Source organism: Aspergillus glaucus (genome assembly GCF_001890805.1).
Source record: "Aspergillus glaucus CBS 516.65 unplaced genomic scaffold ASPGLscaffold_23, whole genome shotgun sequence".
NCBI lineage: Eukaryota > Fungi > Ascomycota > Eurotiomycetes > Eurotiales > Aspergillaceae > Aspergillus > Aspergillus glaucus.
Genome location: NW_019170475.1, coordinates 116896 through 134051, shown reverse-complemented (window position 1 = coordinate 134051; position 17156 = coordinate 116896). Strand labels below are relative to the sequence as shown.

At 49.8% G+C, this 17156-nt stretch overlaps 9 protein-coding genes across 9 annotated transcripts; 6 read left to right on the top strand and 3 right to left on the bottom strand.

The window, feature by feature from the left end:
- The first annotated feature begins 1664 nt into the window (after positions 1 to 1664).
- On the top strand, positions 1665 to 3040 carry ASPGLDRAFT_76890 (replication factor C subunit 5). Its single transcript, XM_022549867.1, has 4 exons — positions 1665 to 1802; positions 1869 to 2759; positions 2810 to 2865; positions 2921 to 3040. Exons 1-4 carry the CDS (start codon positions 1716 to 1718, stop codon positions 2943 to 2945), a joined length of 1059 nt encoding a protein of 352 aa, XP_022397207.1. The 5' UTR covers positions 1665 to 1715; the 3' UTR covers positions 2946 to 3040.
- Positions 3041 to 3346: 306 nt separating this feature from the next.
- ASPGLDRAFT_134595 (uncharacterized protein) lies at positions 3347 to 3912 on the top strand (the record flags this gene model as incomplete). The annotated part of the gene is made up of 4 exons (XM_022541310.1): positions 3347 to 3396; positions 3451 to 3509; positions 3561 to 3695; positions 3812 to 3912. The coding sequence occupies 4 exons, from the start codon at positions 3347 to 3349 to the stop codon at positions 3910 to 3912; spliced, it is 345 nt and encodes a 114-aa protein (XP_022397206.1).
- ASPGLDRAFT_51342 (mitochondrial 54S ribosomal protein uL16m) lies at positions 3487 to 4817 on the bottom strand. Its single transcript, XM_022547509.1, has 3 exons — positions 4750 to 4817; positions 4208 to 4672; positions 3487 to 4143 (listed from the first exon to the last, which is right to left on the bottom strand). Exons 1-3 carry the CDS (start codon positions 4805 to 4807, stop codon positions 3971 to 3973), a joined length of 696 nt encoding a protein of 231 aa, XP_022397205.1. The 5' UTR covers positions 4808 to 4817; the 3' UTR covers positions 3487 to 3970.
- Positions 4818 to 5116: 299 nt separating this feature from the next.
- Positions 5117 to 8530, top strand: ASPGLDRAFT_134437 (replication factor C subunit 1; the record flags this gene model as incomplete). Its single annotated transcript, XM_022541295.1, has 5 exons — positions 5117 to 5200; positions 5262 to 5286; positions 5340 to 5431; positions 5492 to 7874; positions 7932 to 8530. The coding sequence occupies 5 exons, from the start codon at positions 5117 to 5119 to the stop codon at positions 8528 to 8530; spliced, it is 3183 nt and encodes a 1060-aa protein (XP_022397204.1).
- Positions 8531 to 9320: 790 nt separating this feature from the next.
- Positions 9321 to 10381, bottom strand: ASPGLDRAFT_69306 (uncharacterized protein; the record flags this gene model as incomplete). Its single annotated transcript, XM_022549353.1, has 4 exons — positions 9321 to 9496; positions 9541 to 9673; positions 9727 to 10030; positions 10131 to 10381. The coding sequence occupies 4 exons, from the start codon at positions 10379 to 10381 to the stop codon at positions 9321 to 9323; spliced, it is 864 nt and encodes a 287-aa protein (XP_022397203.1).
- Positions 10382 to 10596: 215 nt separating this feature from the next.
- ASPGLDRAFT_178712 (Sin1 family protein) lies at positions 10597 to 13498 on the top strand. The gene is made up of 3 exons (XM_022542930.1): positions 10597 to 10780; positions 10863 to 11327; positions 11389 to 13498. Exons 1-3 carry the CDS (start codon positions 10758 to 10760, stop codon positions 13421 to 13423), a joined length of 2523 nt encoding a protein of 840 aa, XP_022397202.1. The 5' UTR covers positions 10597 to 10757; the 3' UTR covers positions 13424 to 13498.
- A 627-nt stretch (positions 13499 to 14125) lies between these two features.
- Positions 14126 to 14445, top strand: ASPGLDRAFT_51334 (uncharacterized protein). The gene has a single exon (XM_022547508.1). The coding sequence runs from the start codon at positions 14138 to 14140 to the stop codon at positions 14333 to 14335; it is 198 nt and encodes a 65-aa protein (XP_022397201.1). The 5' UTR covers positions 14126 to 14137; the 3' UTR covers positions 14336 to 14445.
- Positions 14404 to 15810, top strand: pkaC (cAMP-dependent protein kinase catalytic subunit pkaC; the record flags this gene model as incomplete). Its single annotated transcript, XM_022543794.1, has 4 exons — positions 14404 to 14988; positions 15047 to 15300; positions 15353 to 15727; positions 15783 to 15810. The coding sequence occupies 4 exons, from the start codon at positions 14404 to 14406 to the stop codon at positions 15808 to 15810; spliced, it is 1242 nt and encodes a 413-aa protein (XP_022397200.1).
- A 465-nt stretch (positions 15811 to 16275) lies between these two features.
- tim13 (protein translocase subunit TIM13) lies at positions 16276 to 16921 on the bottom strand. Its single transcript, XM_022547507.1, has 2 exons — positions 16735 to 16921; positions 16276 to 16644 (listed from the first exon to the last, which is right to left on the bottom strand). The coding sequence occupies exons 1-2, from the start codon at positions 16849 to 16851 to the stop codon at positions 16429 to 16431; spliced, it is 333 nt and encodes a 110-aa protein (XP_022397199.1). The 5' UTR covers positions 16852 to 16921; the 3' UTR covers positions 16276 to 16428.
- Positions 16922 to 17156: the final 235 nt, after the last annotated feature.

Below are 17156 nucleotides of genomic sequence, written 5' to 3'. Positions count from 1 at the left end.
CCATCACTGGTACTTCCTACCGCGCACAATGATCAATGAGTCCTGTCCGGCAGTTGAATCCAATACCAACGCCGGCCGTGTTGCACCGTTTGGAGAGGTCTCAGCAAAGTCATGGGGCAACTGGAACATTGCCGTAAGGACATCAATCAGAGTCGATATAAGTTTGTATATCGGTCAGCAAGACCTCATAAACACGATAGTCAAACTGTCGACGGAAATTGGCGTTGCTGGTGAGTATCTCTTCTTGTATGATTTATACAAGATTAACCCAATAGCTAATCGAGCGTCCAGAGCTCCATTATTCAATGGCGCGGATACAAGGAACAAAACAAATAGAAGCAGGTATCTCCTTGTACCGGAGATCCAAACAACCCTGAAGCAGGTTAACCGGGTTGCATATCAACTGTATGGATCTTGCCCAGACAATGATATAGCGCGATATTCCACGGCATGCACAGTCAGCTGCGGGAAAAACATAAAAATTTATTCAACTCAAAGAGGGACTCGAACAATTTTGCCGCCGTCCTTGTGCACGGATTACCGGGAACGGGTAAATCCCACTTTGCCGGACAGTATGTCTTCGATTATGCGGGCTTTTACCCGGGAGGGATAGTGAGCAAGCTGATAGCAATCTCCTACAAGCCAGGCGAAGTCCGATATATGATAAACTTCGGGTTTCAATCGCTATCAGGTCGCGAAAGAAACCTGAACATACTACGAAAGGGTATCTTTGATGACGATGTCAATGTTCGAAAATTTGGATACGCACGAGTTAGCAAAGGGCTGTAATGGGGCAAAGCCTATATTCATGATCGGTTGACACTTGACCAGATTGCCGAAGTGGAGGCAGTTGTTTATGCTCATCATACCCCCGCCAACGGATACATTTCCGCAAAGTCGAAGTACAGGGACCAGGGTCTAACAGATGAACGGGGCAAATGGATTCGATATATAAAGCAGGCGGACAGGAAAACTGGCTCTATACAGTGAGGTCCAGCATAAAGTGAAATAATTTCTCGAATACTGGTCCAGAAAGCTAAGGTCATACGATCGACTTCCTGGTTCCACCAGCAGGGCTATCCAAAACAATCCGCAGATCGTGAAGATGATTGAGGACCTAGAAGATGCCATTTTACAACTTCCTAACTAGAACATTGACAACAATGGCGAACCTATCTTGCAGCACGTACCAGATTACTCTACTCGACAAACCTCCCTCTCAGCGGATTGAGATGGTTCAGACCCGAGTGAAAGACGATATTGAGCAGTGGTCGAGAAAATTGAGGTTACTCGCGTCGAATAGTGCGGACAGCCCAAAGATTGCGAAAATGTTTAAAAGAGAAACTGTGCAGCTCCTCACTGGGAATATCAACTGTGATAAGTTTGATCAAAACAATGCGCCTATAATGTAATTAGGATGACTGCTAGAAAAGATATGTTCACTATGGCAAATACAATCATAATCAAATTGAATGCACATATGTCTCCAAATGACATGGATAGCAGAAATTCAATAAATCCAAGTTTGATTCAATGTGAGCGCATATAGGGCTCTTCGGTGGTCGCGCTGGGCACCGTGCATGCACGGTCCACTCATGTAAGCGCGCGTCACGACGCGTCAAGCTCAATTCTACCCGTTTGAGACGTGCCTTCGACAACGATATACAGAAGAGCGAACACTGAATACTAAGGCATAATTATATTATCGTGTCATCATGGCTTTACTAGTTGACAAGCTGCGCCCGCGAAGCCTGGAATCTCTCTCCTACCATCATGATCTTTCTGACCGGTTGAGGTCTCTGGTAGGGACATCTCAAAGCACCGTATCACAGCGAGAACTGGCTGACACTTTCATGATAACACTACAGGCACAAAGCGGCGACTTCCCCCATCTCCTCGTATACGGACCATCCGGCGCCGGAAAGAAAACCCGAATCATCGCGACGCTCAAAGAGCTTTACGGCCCCGGAGTGGAGAAGATCAAGATCGACGCACGAGTCTTCCAAACCACAAGCAACCGGAAACTCGAATTCAACATCGTATCCTCAATCTACCACCTCGAAATCACCCCTTCAGACGTCGGAAACTATGACCGGGTCGTGGTCCAGGAATTACTGAAGGAGGTCGCGCAGACGCAGCAGGTCGATCTCTCCGCGAAACAACGGTTCAAGGTCGTCGTGATCAATGAGGCGGACCATTTGACTCGCGATGCGCAGGCCGCTCTGAGACGTACGATGGAGAAATACAGTCCCAACATGCGGTTGATTCTTCTGGCCAATAGCACCTCGAACATCATCGCTCCTATTCGTTCTCGTACCCTGCTGGTCAGGGTTGCTGCGCCGACAGAAGAACAGATTTGCACGGTTCTGAAAACTGCAGGCAAGAAGGAGGGGTGGACTGAGGCGGCCGAGCTCAATAAGAGGATAGCGAAGGAGAGTGGGCGGAATCTTCGAAGGGCATTGCTTATGTTCGAGGCGATCTATGCTCAAAGTGAGAAAGTGTCGGACAGCACCCCAATTCCACCACCAGACTGGGAGGCTCTTATTTCTTTGACGGCGGAGGAGATCCTAGCAGAGCGATCGCCTGCTCGACTGCTGCAGGTTCGCGCACGGTTATATGACTTGTTAACCCACTGCATACCTCCTACGACTATCATCAAGACGTTGACATTCAAACTCGTTACCAAGGTTGATGATGCCCTCAAGCCAGACGTCATCAAGTGGTCTGCCTTTTACGAACATAGAATCAAGCAAGGCACTGTAAGTTCTATGAAACCAACGAATGGAGACAGTCCTGACACAGTATACAGAAAGTGATCTTCCATCTCGAGGCTTTCGTAGCCAAGTTCATGCGCATCTATGAGAGGTTCGTCTCTTGTCTATAGAGGTGTTCGGAAAACATTTGCTGACATCTAGGATAGTTACCTCATGGGCATGGACTTCTAAACCAAGAAATAATGAATAATGATTGTATAATATCATGTCTTAGCATTTGAAGAAAGAGAGCATCATTATACTAATTCAAGATCGTCGTTTCTGTTCCAATCACCATAGCGGTACGGACTTAAGTTGTGTTCATGTAGAGTAGAGAGAGAGAGAGAATGGCCAAGGTCACATACAAACTAGAACTATTGGTTTCTAAGAACTAGTTATCATCCTAAGATAAAATATATCAAGTTACAACATGGGGGATGAACTACGTCATACCTCGCAACCGGACATATATAGAACCTGCGCATCACCATCATATGGCGAGGCCATCACATTCAAAACAATCCATTGAAATCAACTTATTTAGATACTTGTCATTAAGTCGCATTATTTGCACTCGTGTAATCCATTCCACAATGTCCAACCCGCAGCTTCTCGACATTGAACCCGGTGGGGAGAACACGCAGTATGCTATCTCGATATCTACGAACTTTTCAGGAATTTTGGGTAACAATTGCAGATATGAATCTACGCATACCTTCGTTGAGCCCCCAGAAAAGCAGACTGGCCAGCTAGGTGGTAGGTATTGCTACAGTAATCACCGAGAACAATAACTAACCGGAACTCCAGCCGGCGAGAAGCACACAAAAAGCCAAATGAAAACTACGTTCGGATCTGGTGGGCACAAAGACGAGGACTTGAAAATGGCTCATCAGCTGGAAACCGGTGAACCCGGAGGTGGTTTGCGAGGTGAAACGGATAAAGGTATGTTGTATTGTATTCATTTCCCTTTTGTCGAACTCCTCGTGGCAAAGTCATTTGCATATAAGACAATACATGAAAAAGAAAACATGTCAGAAGCTGACAATAGTGTACAAAAGATCTGAAGCCCGAGAACCAAGCCCAAGAGGGTAATGATAGAGTAGCGGCGAAGACGAGAAGTCAACAGAGGTATGGGCCCGGCTCAGGCATTGGGGCTTAATATCGGCGCGGTCGTGTAATAAAGGCATGAGAAAGACGACGATGGAAGCGGAATGTATTTATTGGGAGGAAGATGGGCTGGACGTAACCGACTTGGGTCCTGTGGTTTCGGCGTCCGTACCGAGGGGCAGGTTTCTGCGTGGCCGCTTGAGGCTTTCCAAGGTGACACCGTTTCCGAGCTTCGTCAGGCCGACCACAGGAGGGTCGCCCTTCTTGACAAATTCCCAAAGACCTGCAATCAATATGTATTAGTACCAGTAGCTTCATACCCATTCATTGCAACATTGAAAACATACCGGGCAACTTGTGGCCTGCCAAACGGAATGCCTCCCTGGCGACCTTCTCGTGGACTTTCCCGCTAATCTCAAAGACCACCCGGCTCACGGCAACTTTCGCCGTCCAGTAGTCGAACTTTCCCTTACCCTTACCCATACGCTGTTCGTTACCCTTGGTGTAGACACCAATGTTGGCGCTCACACGCTTGTACAGGTTGTAGTCCATTCCACGTAGCCTCCGCTTGATTGTCTCCTCTGCGATTCTGAGGTGTAGAGCCGGTACTCTGCGGTCGTGGTCTTTCATGCGCAATCCATAGTCCCCCCACACAACAGTCGTACCCCGAGTAGAACCACCGGTGGCGACATGCGGACGACCCTTTGGCGACTTAGATCTTTCCGCAAATTTGGGCGTAAGCCAGTCGAGCGCGGGGGATGTGGTAGAGAAGCATCGCGAGAATGGAATCGCAGTGAACGGTGTTGTCAGACCTGTTGTCGCCTCGAGTGTTAGTCCCGCGGTGTTTCTTATAAAAATCTTCCATCTCGGCGAGCTCATCAATCCTCACCAGTAGGTCGGAAAGAGGCCAACTGAGGCCCTCCAAACATCTTCATATGTAGACCCATTGTGACCGTGGATATCGGACTATCTATCGGCTAAAGCGGTGGTTAATGGATCTTGAAGAACTTCTGGGTTATCGGCATATCCGCATCTCCGATCCCGGCCCCAAAAGGGTAATAGTACCATGCACGGTCCACAAGCGTGTTTCTTATGTAATTGCTGCCTTCACGTCGCCAATCCAGGCAGGCGCGTCACTCTGCCGTGTTTTCAATAGAAGAGCTCGATACATTGGTCTTTGGGCATTTCTCTGTTGTTGATTCATTTTGGAATATACTGTGGAACTGTAGGGAATGCTTTGTTTGGAGTGAAACACCATGCCTACCGATATTAGGAGCTTCTTTGGCAAACCTAGCCAAGGGTCCGACTCGTCGCCTGCGAAACCGCCGGCGAAAAAAGAGGTATGTCGGTATACCTTTCTCGAGGATACTTTGTCGCATTGCTAACATTGATTGGATTCAGGACTCGACTGCGACGAGAAAAAAGCGTATGGATTGGCCTGATTCCTAGAACCAGTGGGTTAAGCTAACGGAAACATAGGCAGCAGAAAGGTTGTGGACGACAGTGACGACGAGGAGGTAGCTGAGATCAAGGCACCGACACCAAAAGCTAAAACCCCAGCTAAGCCGTACGTCATGCAGCATGTTTTCAAGCTCCTTTGGCTGTTACTGACATTGGTGATTTGAAGAAAGCCCGAACCGGCCAAAGGAGAACCCACGTCGACATCAGATTATTTCGGCTCTAGTAAGAAGAAAAGCCGGTCCGCGAAGACGAGCAATGAACCTCCTACCGCTACACCCCCGGCTACGAAGGAGAAGCCGGCTAGCGATCGCAAAGCCGGAAGCCCCCGAAAAGCGAAAGAAAGTCCAGCTGTTGAAGTCTCGATAAAACCGACAAAACGCGCACCCCGGGAAACTACGAAGAAAAGCAAGGCTGCTGACGATGATGAAGATCTTGGCGGCGACGATATATTTGCGACGGAGTATGGAAGATCGGGCAAACGCGACGATGACTATATGGAGGGCGACAACGATAATGATAGCGACCTCGAAGAGCTGGCTGTAAGACCGGCAACAGCAACTTCTGGAAAGACAGCGCACGACAAGAAAGCTCCCAGCGCTGAAGAGGATGACGACGTGGTCATGGAGGATATTCCGAAATCTTCCTCGAAAGCCTCGAAATCGGCGGCTGAACGGCCAGCGCGCAAGCGGAAATCTGAGGTACTTGATAAAGCAGACGAGACACAGGACGGTGCGGAGAAAAAAGCGCCAGCTTCCTCAGTCCCATCGACAAAGAAATCAAAAGCATCTCCCACCAAGCAAGCTCAGCCGGAAAGCAAAGAGATTCAAGATATCTTTGACAGCATTCCAACGATCAAACCTCCCTCGCCTCCCCCGAAGGGTGATGAAAAGAAGAAATTCAATTTCGCTGCTCAGCGGTCAAGAACACCTCCGGGTGGTGGATCTGCCGAACTACCAGAGGGCGCTGAGAACTGTCTTGCTGGGCTCTCTTTCGTTTTTACCGGTGTACTTGAGGTGATAGGTCGCGAAGAGGGTCAGAATTTGGTCAAGAAATACGGCGGCAAGGTCACTGGTGCGCCTAGCTCAAAGACAAGCTACGTCGTCCTGGGTAGTGATGCCGGGCCCAGCAAACTGGCGACAATACAAAAGCACAAGCTGAAGACTATCAACGAAGAGGGACTTTTTGAGCTGATCAGGCGGCTTCCTGCAAATGGCGGTGATGGAAAGGCGGCTGAGAAACATGATGCTAAGAGGAAGGCTGACGAAGAGAAAATCCGTGCCATGGCTGCTGAGATTGATCAGGAAGAGTCGCGCAAAAAGAAGGCCATGGCGGCTGCTGCCCCTAGTCCCTCTAGCTCTCAGGGTCCGGTGGCTTCTCAAGGCGTGAAGGTGGACGACCGTCTCTGGACAACAAAATACGCACCGACATCAATCAACATGATTTGCGGCAACAAAGCGGCTGTCGAAAAACTCCAGAACTGGCTCCGTGACTGGCAGAAGAATGCAAAAACGAACTTTAGCCGTCCCGGAAAAGATGGTTCTGGTAAATATCGCTCTGTTATGATCCATGGACCTCCAGGAATTGGTAAGACTACTGCGGCGCATATGGTGGCCAAGCTTGAAGGTTACGATGTATTAGAGTCCAATGCGAGTGATACCAGAAGCAAGAAGCTTGTGGAGAATGGTCTTGTTGGCGTCCTCGACACTACCTCTCTCCAGGGATATTTCTCGGGCTCCGGCAAGAAAGTCGAGAGTGAAAAAAAGAACATGGTCCTGATTATGGATGAGGTGGACGGAATGTCGGCAGGCGATCGAGGTGGTGTCGGGGCTATGGCTGCCGTTGCGAAGAAGACGCAAATTCCTCTCATTCTCATTTGTAACGAGCGAAGACTTCCGAAGATGAAGCCATTCGATCACGTCACGTATGAGGTTCCTTTTAGGCGCCCGACCGCTGACCAAATCAGAGCTAGATTGTCTACGATCTGCTTTAGAGAAGGCTTGAAGATCCCACCACCCGTTCTGGACGGTCTAATCGAAGGTACTCATGCCGATATCCGTCAAGTCATCAACATGCTCTCGACGGTGAAACTTGACCAGCAGAACTTGGACTATGACAAGGGCAAGGAGATGTCTAAAGCATGGGAAAAGCATGTGATTCTGAAGCCATGGGATATTGTTGGCAAGATCCTCAACGCTCAGATGTTTTCTCCCAGTTCGAAGTCCACATTGAACGACAAGATTGAACTCTACTTCAATGACCACGAATTTAGCTACCTGATGCTTCAGGAGAATTATTTGAAGACGAAGCCAGTACTTGCCAACAATTATCAGGGCAAGGAGCAGAAACTGAAAATGCTTGAACTCGCAGATAATGCGGCTTCCAGCATCAGTGATGGCGACCTTGTTGACAGAATGATCCATGGCTCGCAGCAGCAATGGAGCTTAATGCCAACGCATGCTGCTTTCAGTTTTGTTCGTCCGGCTAGCTTCTCCTACGGAAACATGATGGAACGCCCCGGGTTTACTAGCTGGCTGGGGCAGAATAGCAAGCAAGGTATGTTTTCCTTTTCCCTTTTTATCTGGGCCGGTTTTTATTGACATAGGAATCCAGGGAAAATGTCGCGTTATGTCAAAGAGATTCAGGGCCACATGCGGCTCCGTTCTTCTGGCGACCGGGATGAAATCCGGCAGCAATACATGCCGCTGGTCTGGGAGAAGTTGGTCCGCCGGCTGCAGAACGAGGGCAAAGACAGCGTGGAGGAAGTTATCGATTTCATGGACAGTTACTTCCTGACGCGCGAGGACTGGGATGCTCTTCTTGAGCTTGGACTTGGGCCAATGGATGAATCCACCGTCAAGCTTGAGACACAGACCAAGGCTGCATTTACGCGTGTCTATAACCAGCGCTCGCATCCTCTACCATTCATGAAGGCTAGCAACGTCGTGGCACCGAAGAAGGCGCCGAAGGAGAAGCCTGACATTGAAGATGCGATCGACGAGTCGGACGAAGATGAAGTGGTCGAGGAGGAGTCGAAGGAACAGGATGAGGAGGAAGAACTGGATCTGAAGAAGGACAAGTATGTCAGTTTGCCGAAGAAGAAGGCTGCAGCCGGCAAAGGGAAAAAGGGCAAACAGAAAGCTGCGGATGACGATGAGGCGGAGGAGAAACCGAAGAGAGGAAAGGCCCGAAAGCCTAAAGTTAAGGCTTGATCTTCTTGATATTGTTGAGTGTTCATTTTGGCATCTTTAGTGCTTTGGGAGTTTTTGTCTCGGCTGCATATGTGCATGTCCTTCCAGCCAGGACTTATGGGTGTATTTATATGTTCCTACATGTACTGGATTTTGTTAAAGCGTTCATGAATTTTGTCTTTTGGAGGCATTCAGCCTATGTTCTGCTGTGCAGAAGGTTGCCTTCTCTTCTCACTGAATAAGTTATAAGGCCCCGGGTGACCAACAGTCAATAGTTGGTGGCGCTGTCTTCTGCGCACATTGTGATTGTCTGGGCAAGTAATTCGAGAAAATTACCCAGTTATATCCTGCATTCCAGTAAAGGGTTCCCACCAACAAGAAACCATGCGGTTTTCTTTACCCGGCTTTCCTACGAAACAGACTAAGAAAGTCACTGGCATCCGTTTCGAGGAATCGTGTACAAACCAGCAACCTGGTCGGAAAATATTACTTGAGCCCGAAAATCTATCTGAGAGAAGCGCAAACAAATGCAAAAGTCTATTTTCTTCTCGCGAACATACGACGCGGGACTTCAGCCAAGATGGGCCGTATACAAGGTTAATCAGCTTTCCGAGGACAGTGGGATCCAAGCGTGTGCGTGAGGGAAGTCCGACATTGTCTGCTCCTAAGATGGAATTTCGTCACAGTAAGCATTCAATAACATAGTGGTATCCTTACTTCGTAATTTCATAAGGTCATACAAGGAGGAGAACGTTCATAAAAGTGCGTCCTCGGTTCTCAACAGGATCAACGCACACAGCTCAAGTCAAACCTACGGAATATCAGTATAAACGACTCGCCATGAATGCAGGGCGCAACAACTTGAACTCGCCTTTTCATCTCTAGCAAAGTATTGCAGACGCATGTCCATCTCCATCTCGAAACGTTCCTTGCAATACGGTTCGTTGGACAATGTTTTGATTTGATCAGTGCCGGGGGGGAATCCATCTCAAAGATAGGCTCCCCATTTCCGCGCATGTTGACCAGCACACTTTGACGGAAATGCCAGCAAAGGATCTCATCTGAGACGCGGTCGGGGTTGGCTGGGTCCCTGCAGGCCGGCTCAAGAACACGCCCATCGATTCCGTCTTCATCGGGGGCAAAAGAAACGATTTTGTAACCGTCCTATATCATGTCGGTATGTCCAGAGCAAAAGGAGGTCCTCCAAGAGTACATACATCAGGGTTGATCGAGAAGAAATACTGATCGAAGGCGGAGTGGAGGTCACGCTTCATCAACAGTCCGTTTTGGACGGAGTTGATTTTGGATATGCCCATAGTCTCGTCCATATTCGTGGCCCACCTAGAGAAGCCAAATTCATTCCAGAAACTCTCGCACTCCAGAGGAAAAACGTGCGCTGCTTCTAGTTTCGTCCATACCCCGGAGCTTGCGAGTAAGCCGCCTCCTCCGGAGACCATGCACTTTCTGTCTCTTCCACGAATGCCGTCACGAAAAGCACTTGCACGCCCAGAGATATTACAGCTGCACGTGCAAAAAAACCACACTTCGTCGGTTGCATTGATATCATCTAGATGGAAAGTCAGTGATTGACGATGTTGGGCCCACACAAGGAGGATCTTACCCTCGCTGATGATCCCCTGGAGCGACTAGATCGGCGCTGGACGTCACAATGTTTCCAGTACTCTTTTGCCTGATTGAGAAATGATCGATAGTGACCAACAAGATACCGCGCAGCATATCGTCGAAGTTCGCGTATGTGATCGAACCCGCCTGGTGAACACCCCCAAGATACTTCTGTGTTGCGGCATCATAAACATGCACGTCACTCCACGAGTAGCCGCTGACATGTGGCCGTTTGGCATTGTGTAACATTCTTAGACAGAAGAATCATAGTTGGAATGTAGAGCAACGGCGGACTAGTCCTCCGCCCGGATCGGAACAACGGAATAATTGGCACGCTGATTATATGCTACTCATACACCTCTTCGCATCTTCGCAGGCTGGTGTTCGCTAAGCCAGGCTGGTCCTGGTTAATCCAAACGCATTCTTTTATTGCCTCTTTATCTTTCTATCGTGTACAGTAGGCGTTCGCCATCCACTCTCTTACAGCCTCGGAAGGCCATGCCCTCCACGCACTGACGGTGGGCTGTCTATCGCATCAATAGAGATCGGCTCAATCCTGATTCCTACTAGATCGCCTCTTATTTATATATATCCTCTGAGAGTTATCCTTATCCCGACCGAAAAGATGTCGCTCCTTCATAACGAAGAGTATGTCCCGCGCACGCTCACCCCTCCTTTCTCCCCCCCTCGTGCCGACTCCGGAGTACTAATTCAGGCAATTTTTGGATAGTTTCGCCATCTGGCAGCTCCGAACCTCATACCTGTCCACAATCAAAGATGGAATCGGAGACCGTCTAATCAACGTCAACAATTCCGTCCTCAACACGCCTGGTTTCCGCGCGGCGGGCTGGTCCTCGGCTTCCGCGAACCCCTACACCCAAACGGCCGCCGCCCATATCAAGCGGACGTATTCCCCGCCGATTCCTACGACGACTACGGTTTCTGGAGACTATTATCGGTTTGGTGCGAATAAGGAGTTGGCGGATGGCGGGTTCGGGGAGGAAGGGGAGGATGAGGAAGGGGGTATGGTGACGGGCAAGAGCAGTGCAGAGGTTACTGGGCGGAGACATCATGGGCGGCATGGGAAGAAGCCTCGTCGGCGGGAGCGGCAGCAGCAAGATCACCGGATTGCTGAGGAGGATGATAGTAGTGACTTGAGTGATGATAGCGACGATGATGGGGAGAGCTCGCGAAGGTCAGTTGGGCATCTGTTGACTATAGGTCCACAGTCTGTTGAGGTTCTAACTCGGATGCAGGACTAGTCAACCGATCAGTTTCTCTAAAGTACCGATACGGACACGAGCCGGTTCCTCTCCGATACGTTCGCATGATCGAAATGAGCGGCCAGAGCTTATGGCCACCTTGCCCTCACATCCGCATACCAGCAATCACTACCGTACAGGGTCTCTGGGGACAGCTGTTTCTGTGAAGAATGAACGACCGCGGCGAGATACGACTACGAGCAGTGACCTGTCGTCGGACAATGAAATAGAGTCTACCGCACTCAAGGGGCAGCAGATTCGGTTCTCCTCGCGAAACAGGGTAATTGAGCCCGAAGACCACAGAACGAGCAATCGCGATACCATGACGGTTGACGACTTGAATGAGGAAGTTGAGAATTCGAATGGAGAATCTGTTGGATCCGGGCTTTCGTCCGATTTCGATGCCACCGCAGGATCCGCTTCGTTGCTTGAAGATGTCGATATCACCGGTACTCTGGGGTCGTCATCCCCGATCGCATTGATGCATAAGCTGCAAAATACATCGGGGTCCCAAAATGCGTCGCCTAGGAAGACAAAGACTCCAGCACCAGAGTTGCAGGATCTCCCGCCTCCACGACCCATTAGTCAAGTGAAGCCTGTGAGCTTGCTCACCCAGAATCTACTTGCTCGAAAGAAAGCACCTTCCAACCCCGTGGAAATGTTCGCGACGCTCGCTGGCAAGGGTCTGATCGATGCTCTAAATATCAAGATCTACGTTCCGTTTTCGTCAGATCCGGAGGAGCCCCTTGACATGCCACTTGCTCGCGAATCCAAGATCTCTGAGCAGCCGGCTCCGGTGATTGTGGCAGAGGCTATTGGGCTTGCTCTCTGGCAGTATGGGAGCGAAGGCCATCAGCCAGCCATTGAGCGCAGCAAGTTGTCCGTCAACCGCTGGACGCTGCGGATGGTCGAGGATGGTGAAGTGGAGTATGACTTCCCTCCGCTTGGTCGAATGTCACCGATTACAGACTTCACGTCGAACAACAACAATCGGGCAGGTGGTGCGCGAGGGAGGTCGAGAGGCAAGCAGTACGACGAGTTTGCGCTTGTCGAGGCGTCTCAGGCAGACTTTGAGGAGAACGAACGTCTGTACCCCAAGTTCAGCCAGACCATGTCTACTGAGGAGAGCAATGAGCCTGCTGCTGCACTTGCTGTGCCGCCAACCCAGCAACCTGCACAGTTCAGAGCACCGCCTGCTCGCCCCAATCCCATCCTGGGTCAGCCATTCTCGTCGGCCTTGAATGACAGTACTCTAACCCCGGCGGACCGTCCAGCGGTACCGGTGTCGCATGCCACGCCTCGCATGGGAGTGGCCAAGACAATAAAAGTGCGGTTCATCAACCTGGAGGCCTCTACGCATGTTATGACTCTCAATACGACGACGGATAGCTACATTGCAGAGCTCCTGGACTCGGTCTGCAAGAGATGGGGTCTAGACAAGGGCAACTATCTTTTAAAGGTGATGGGATCGAACACGGTAGCGCCGCTGGACCGTACGGTTGAAGCGCTGGGCAATATTACAGAGCTGGATCTGGTCCGGCGACGGTTCGGGGCCGGGCCGCTGACATTGACGGGATCACCGCATAGCTCCTCGCCCAACGCACCGTTACTGATTGACAATGTCGGAAACCCGAAGAAGAGCAAGAAGGCCACTCAACGCATGCTTCCGCTGACCCAGAAACCGGATCTCGTTGGTGGTTATTACAGACGATACCACGTGTTCCGCAAACAATCCATGTCATTTACAGCTTCGAACCACCGAACGCTTACCTTTGACAACGACTACATGCATATCATGCCGCCTGACACTGGCAAGACGGTGTCAGATGCGAAGACACGGTCAATCAGCTTCAACGACGTGGTCGGGTGTAAAGTGAGTCGGCGGCATCCGAAGAGTTTCCGGGTAGTGGTGCTTCGGGGGAATGATGCTACGGAACAGAAGCGGTATGACTTTGAGGCGAGGAATGCGTTGGAAGCGGTTGAGATAGTGGACGAGATTAAGAAGAACATGGCACATTATCGGATTTAGTCTTCTTTGGATTGCTGCATTGTTAGTGGAGTTTAGTGTTAGAAATGAATTCAGAGCATTGGCATCTGGCTACACAGTTTAAGTATTGTATTCAAACATGTTTCAGTAATGAGCGGATGGTTGTTTCATTCTCATACATACTTGGATGCTCGGGACAAGCGGAGAGGGTTGCCCCCATAGCGTCATTCTCCAGAAGGGAACCGTGGAACAGAGGGATGTTCTCATCATCGTCAGTCTGAGTGAGAGAATATGTAGTCGTAGTAGATCATGAATGCAGCTCTCCATAGAAAATATTAGTAGTCGTGCATAGTTGGTGAGGGTATTAATGCCCTGTGGTGACATCAAGCTCTTCCCCACTGTCTGTTCGCTGTCTGTCTGCTCTTTCAGTCTACCTCTCTTCTTCCTTCACTTCACCTTTCACCATTTCTTAACACTTTTCTAATACAGTCACCCTGTGGACTGGCAATTGTCTATTTCGTTTCTCCGGTTCTCCTAGTCTCCAGCTCTTCTCTTCTTCCTCTCTCTCCCTCTCTTAGTACCCCGTTTCGTCCCATCACCGCTATATTCCCCCGGTCCCCTATTCAAATAGGAGAACTTGACCAATTGTTCAATCCTCATGCCGAATCTCGGAGGGCTTTTGAAAAAACGGCGGACCAAGGATTCGCACACACTGAGCAAAGAGGTGCAAGAATCAGGTTGGTTCTTCCTGCTCTCATGGCCGTCCACCGTTGCCGAAACACAAACGTCACCCCAAATGCGGCCGGTTTCCCCTCCGCCGCCACATTCTCTCACTCCTCATTCTCTCTTCTCTCTTTTCTCCTCTCATCCTTTGTCTTTCCCGGTCCTCCCCTCTTTCTGTACACGCTGAAACCCTCAAATTCTCCGTTGTTTCACTCAATTTTATATTCTTAGTCAGACCTGTCTTCTATCCCCGGTAGTGCTAATTCTCTCTCTCCTCTCCTTCTCCCCCAGGCGCATCCATGCAAGCTACCAACAACCAATCCCACCACCTCTCCCCGGCAACCCAACAGCCGCAGCAGTCGCATGGCGGCACCAGTATTCAGAATCTAGCCAATTTTGCCCAGCCGCAAGCCGCACAGCACCGATCACAACAAGAACACCAGTATAATAATCAGCATGCCTCGGGTGGACATCAGCAGCAGCAACAATTACATCAACCGCAGGCCCAGCAGAACAACCAGCAACAGCAACATGCGCAGCAGGAGCAGCAGCAGCAAAGCCGGTCAGATCGCGTCACCAAGAACAAGTACTCGCTGGAGGACTTTGCCCTGCAACGTACGCTAGGTACCGGTAGTTTCGGTCGTGTGCACTTGGTGCAGTCGACACATAATCATCGGTTCTATGCCATGAAGGTCTTGAAGAAGGCGCAGGTGGTTAAGATGAAGCAGATTGAGCATACCAATGATGAGCGCAAGATGCTGAGTCGCGCCCGGCACCCGTTCTTGATTACGCTGTGGGGTACATGGCAGGATTCGCGGAATTTGTACATGGTCATGGATTTCGTCGAGGGTGGTGAACTGTTCAGCTTGCTGCGCAAGTCTCAGGTGTGTTCTTTATCTACATGGAGAGCAAGTCGAAGCCGCAGCTGACCCCAGTGCGCAGCGATTCCCCAACCCCGTTGCCAAGTTCTATGCCGCCGAAGTGACCCTTGCGCTGGATTATCTACACACCCAGCAGATCATTTACCGTGATCTCAAGCCGGAAAACCTGTTGCTGGACCGTCACGGTCATCTGAAGATTACCGATTTTGGATTCGCAAAGGAAGTCCCGGATATTACATGGACCCTTTGCGGTACGCCCGATTACCTTGCTCCGGAAGTGGTATCGTCCAAGGGTTACAACAAATCGGTGGATTGGTGAGTTAACAGGGACTTTCTGGTCGGTATGATTTTTGCTGACTAGATGAAGGTGGTCGCTGGGTATCTTGATTTTCGAAATGCTGTGCGGGTTTACGCCGTTCTGGGACAGCGGCTCGCCGGTCAAGATCTACGAGAACATCCTCCGCGGAAAAGTCAAGTATCCGCCATACTTGCACCCCGATGCCGTTGACCTCCTTTCGCAGCTGATCACCGCAGACCTGACCAAGCGTCTGGGTAACTTGCACGGCGGCTCGGATGATGTCAAGCAGCATCCGTGGTTTGCGGAGGTGACTTGGGACCGGTTAGCCAGGAAGGACATTGATGCTCCTTACGTGCCACCCATCCGGGGAGGACAGGGAGATGCCAGTCAGTATGACCGGTACCCCGAGGAGACTGAATCATACGGTCTTCCGGGCGATGACCAGTAAGGACCTTTACAATATCCATGAAGTGACGTTCACAACTAACCCTCTCTACAGGCATGGTCATCTATTCCCTGACTTTTAGTGCTGTGATAAATCATGATGGAATGACAATTCACATTATAACAGGATGTCTGTCTGGAACACCGGCATCTTCGTACTGGTAGCACACAGCCTGGGGACGAAGATGCGAATAAGGAACCGCTACGGTCCTCTGGAATATATTAGCAACAATGGGATAAAAGTTGCCGTTGGCTAGCCGGGTTGCTGGTCAATCTTTTCATCGGTTGGGTTTGGTATAGGCCGGTCGTCAATTTCTGACGTCAACCAAGAGTTATCCGGTCTTGTTCCTGCTCATTCAGGATGTGTGTTTTGAAATCTTGGGCTTGCTTGCTTTTTGTATTTGACTATCAGCATTATTTTTGTTCTATGCAAGCCTTGTGAATATTCTTCTCATGTGACTTTTATCGCTGCCATTTCCGAGTATCTAATTATAAATTCTGGAGTTATCTTCTCGACCTGTGTGATTATATAGTTCAATGACAGTTGACCACCTTGACATCCACATCGTCTACTCCATACAATAAGAAAAACGCACATACTATACACGTTTTCATTTGTATTCGCATTCACCATATCGTACAATCTTGAAAATCATCACAAGACAAAACACCCCTCAATTGCATTTTCTCATACATCATCCTTAATCCCCACCAGTAGCCAACGAGTTCATAGCAATCGTCTCCTGCGACCCATACTTCTTGCTCTCCTTTCCGACCCGCGCAATGTAGCTCTTGCTAGCGACGTTCCACAGCGAAATGTACTTCTCCATGCACGTCGACAGACAGCCTTCTTCGGAGGACGAGAGGGTCGAGCCGGGGGAGGGGATGCACTTGTCGAAGCAGTGCTCGTTGACTTTCTGTTTGTATTTATTACCACGTTAGTGATTACGCTGGCATATAGTTGTTTAGGGATGTAGCCTGGTTTGAAGGGGGAGGGTGTAGCGCACTCCGATCAATTGCCGGGCGTTGTTCACGGCGGCCTCTTGTTGCAGTTGCTTCACGATGGTGGATTTGATCTCGTCGACGTTGCCGGACGAGCCGGAGCTGGAACCGAAAATGGCCATTTTGAGTAATTCTTTATGTCGTGTATAGAGTGAAAAGAGGTGAATTGGTGTAAGAGTATAGTTGTAGTAGTTGTGGTAGAGTGATGATGCAAATCTCGGACTCGAGAGTGTGGCTAGTGCAGAGCTGCCCTGCTGCGCCACAGACGCCACCCCAGACTCCGATGTGGACACTTGGATGTTTATGGATTTGTCTTGTCGGCCATTTCTCTTCGTATACATTCACTCCTTCTTTTCTTTCTACGGTTATTTCGCTTCTCTACTGGAGGGCTTCTTCTATGTCTCTGTGGTAAAAGTGTCCCGGTGAC

Coding starts and splice junctions, on each gene's coding strand:
- ASPGLDRAFT_51334 (XM_022547508.1), top strand. CDS start 14,138: ATGGCCGTCCACCGTTGCCGAAACACAAACGTCACCCCAAATGCGGCC.
- ASPGLDRAFT_51342 (XM_022547509.1), bottom strand. CDS start 4,807: ATGGGTCTACATATGAAGATGTTTGGAGGGCCTCAGTTGGCCTCTTTC. Junction 4,673..4,749: donor GGCCTCTTTCCGACCTACTG/GTGAGGATTGAT, acceptor AGGCGACAACAG/GTCTGACAACACCGTTCACT. Junction 4,144..4,207: donor GGCAGGCCACAAGTTGCCCG/GTATGTTTTCAA, acceptor TATTGATTGCAG/GTCTTTGGGAATTTGTCAAG.
- ASPGLDRAFT_178712 (XM_022542930.1), top strand. CDS start 10,758: ATGTCGCTCCTTCATAACGAAGA. Junction 10,781..10,862: donor TCGCTCCTTCATAACGAAGA/GTATGTCCCGCG, acceptor ATTTTTGGATAG/TTTCGCCATCTGGCAGCTCC. Junction 11,328..11,388: donor GATGGGGAGAGCTCGCGAAG/GTCAGTTGGGCA, acceptor ACTCGGATGCAG/GACTAGTCAACCGATCAGTT.
- tim13 (XM_022547507.1), bottom strand. CDS start 16,851: ATGGCCATTTTCGGTTCCAGCTCCGGCTCGTCCGGCAACGTCGACGAG. Junction 16,645..16,734: donor ACGCCCGGCAATTGATCGGA/GTGCGCTACACC, acceptor AAATACAAACAG/AAAGTCAACGAGCACTGCTT.
- ASPGLDRAFT_76890 (XM_022549867.1), top strand. CDS start 1,716: ATGGCTTTACTAGTTGACAAGCTGCGCCCGCGAAGCCTGGAATCTCTC. Junction 2,760..2,809: donor ATAGAATCAAGCAAGGCACT/GTAAGTTCTATG, acceptor CACAGTATACAG/AAAGTGATCTTCCATCTCGA. Junction 2,866..2,920: donor TTCATGCGCATCTATGAGAG/GTTCGTCTCTTG, acceptor CATCTAGGATAG/TTACCTCATGGGCATGGACT.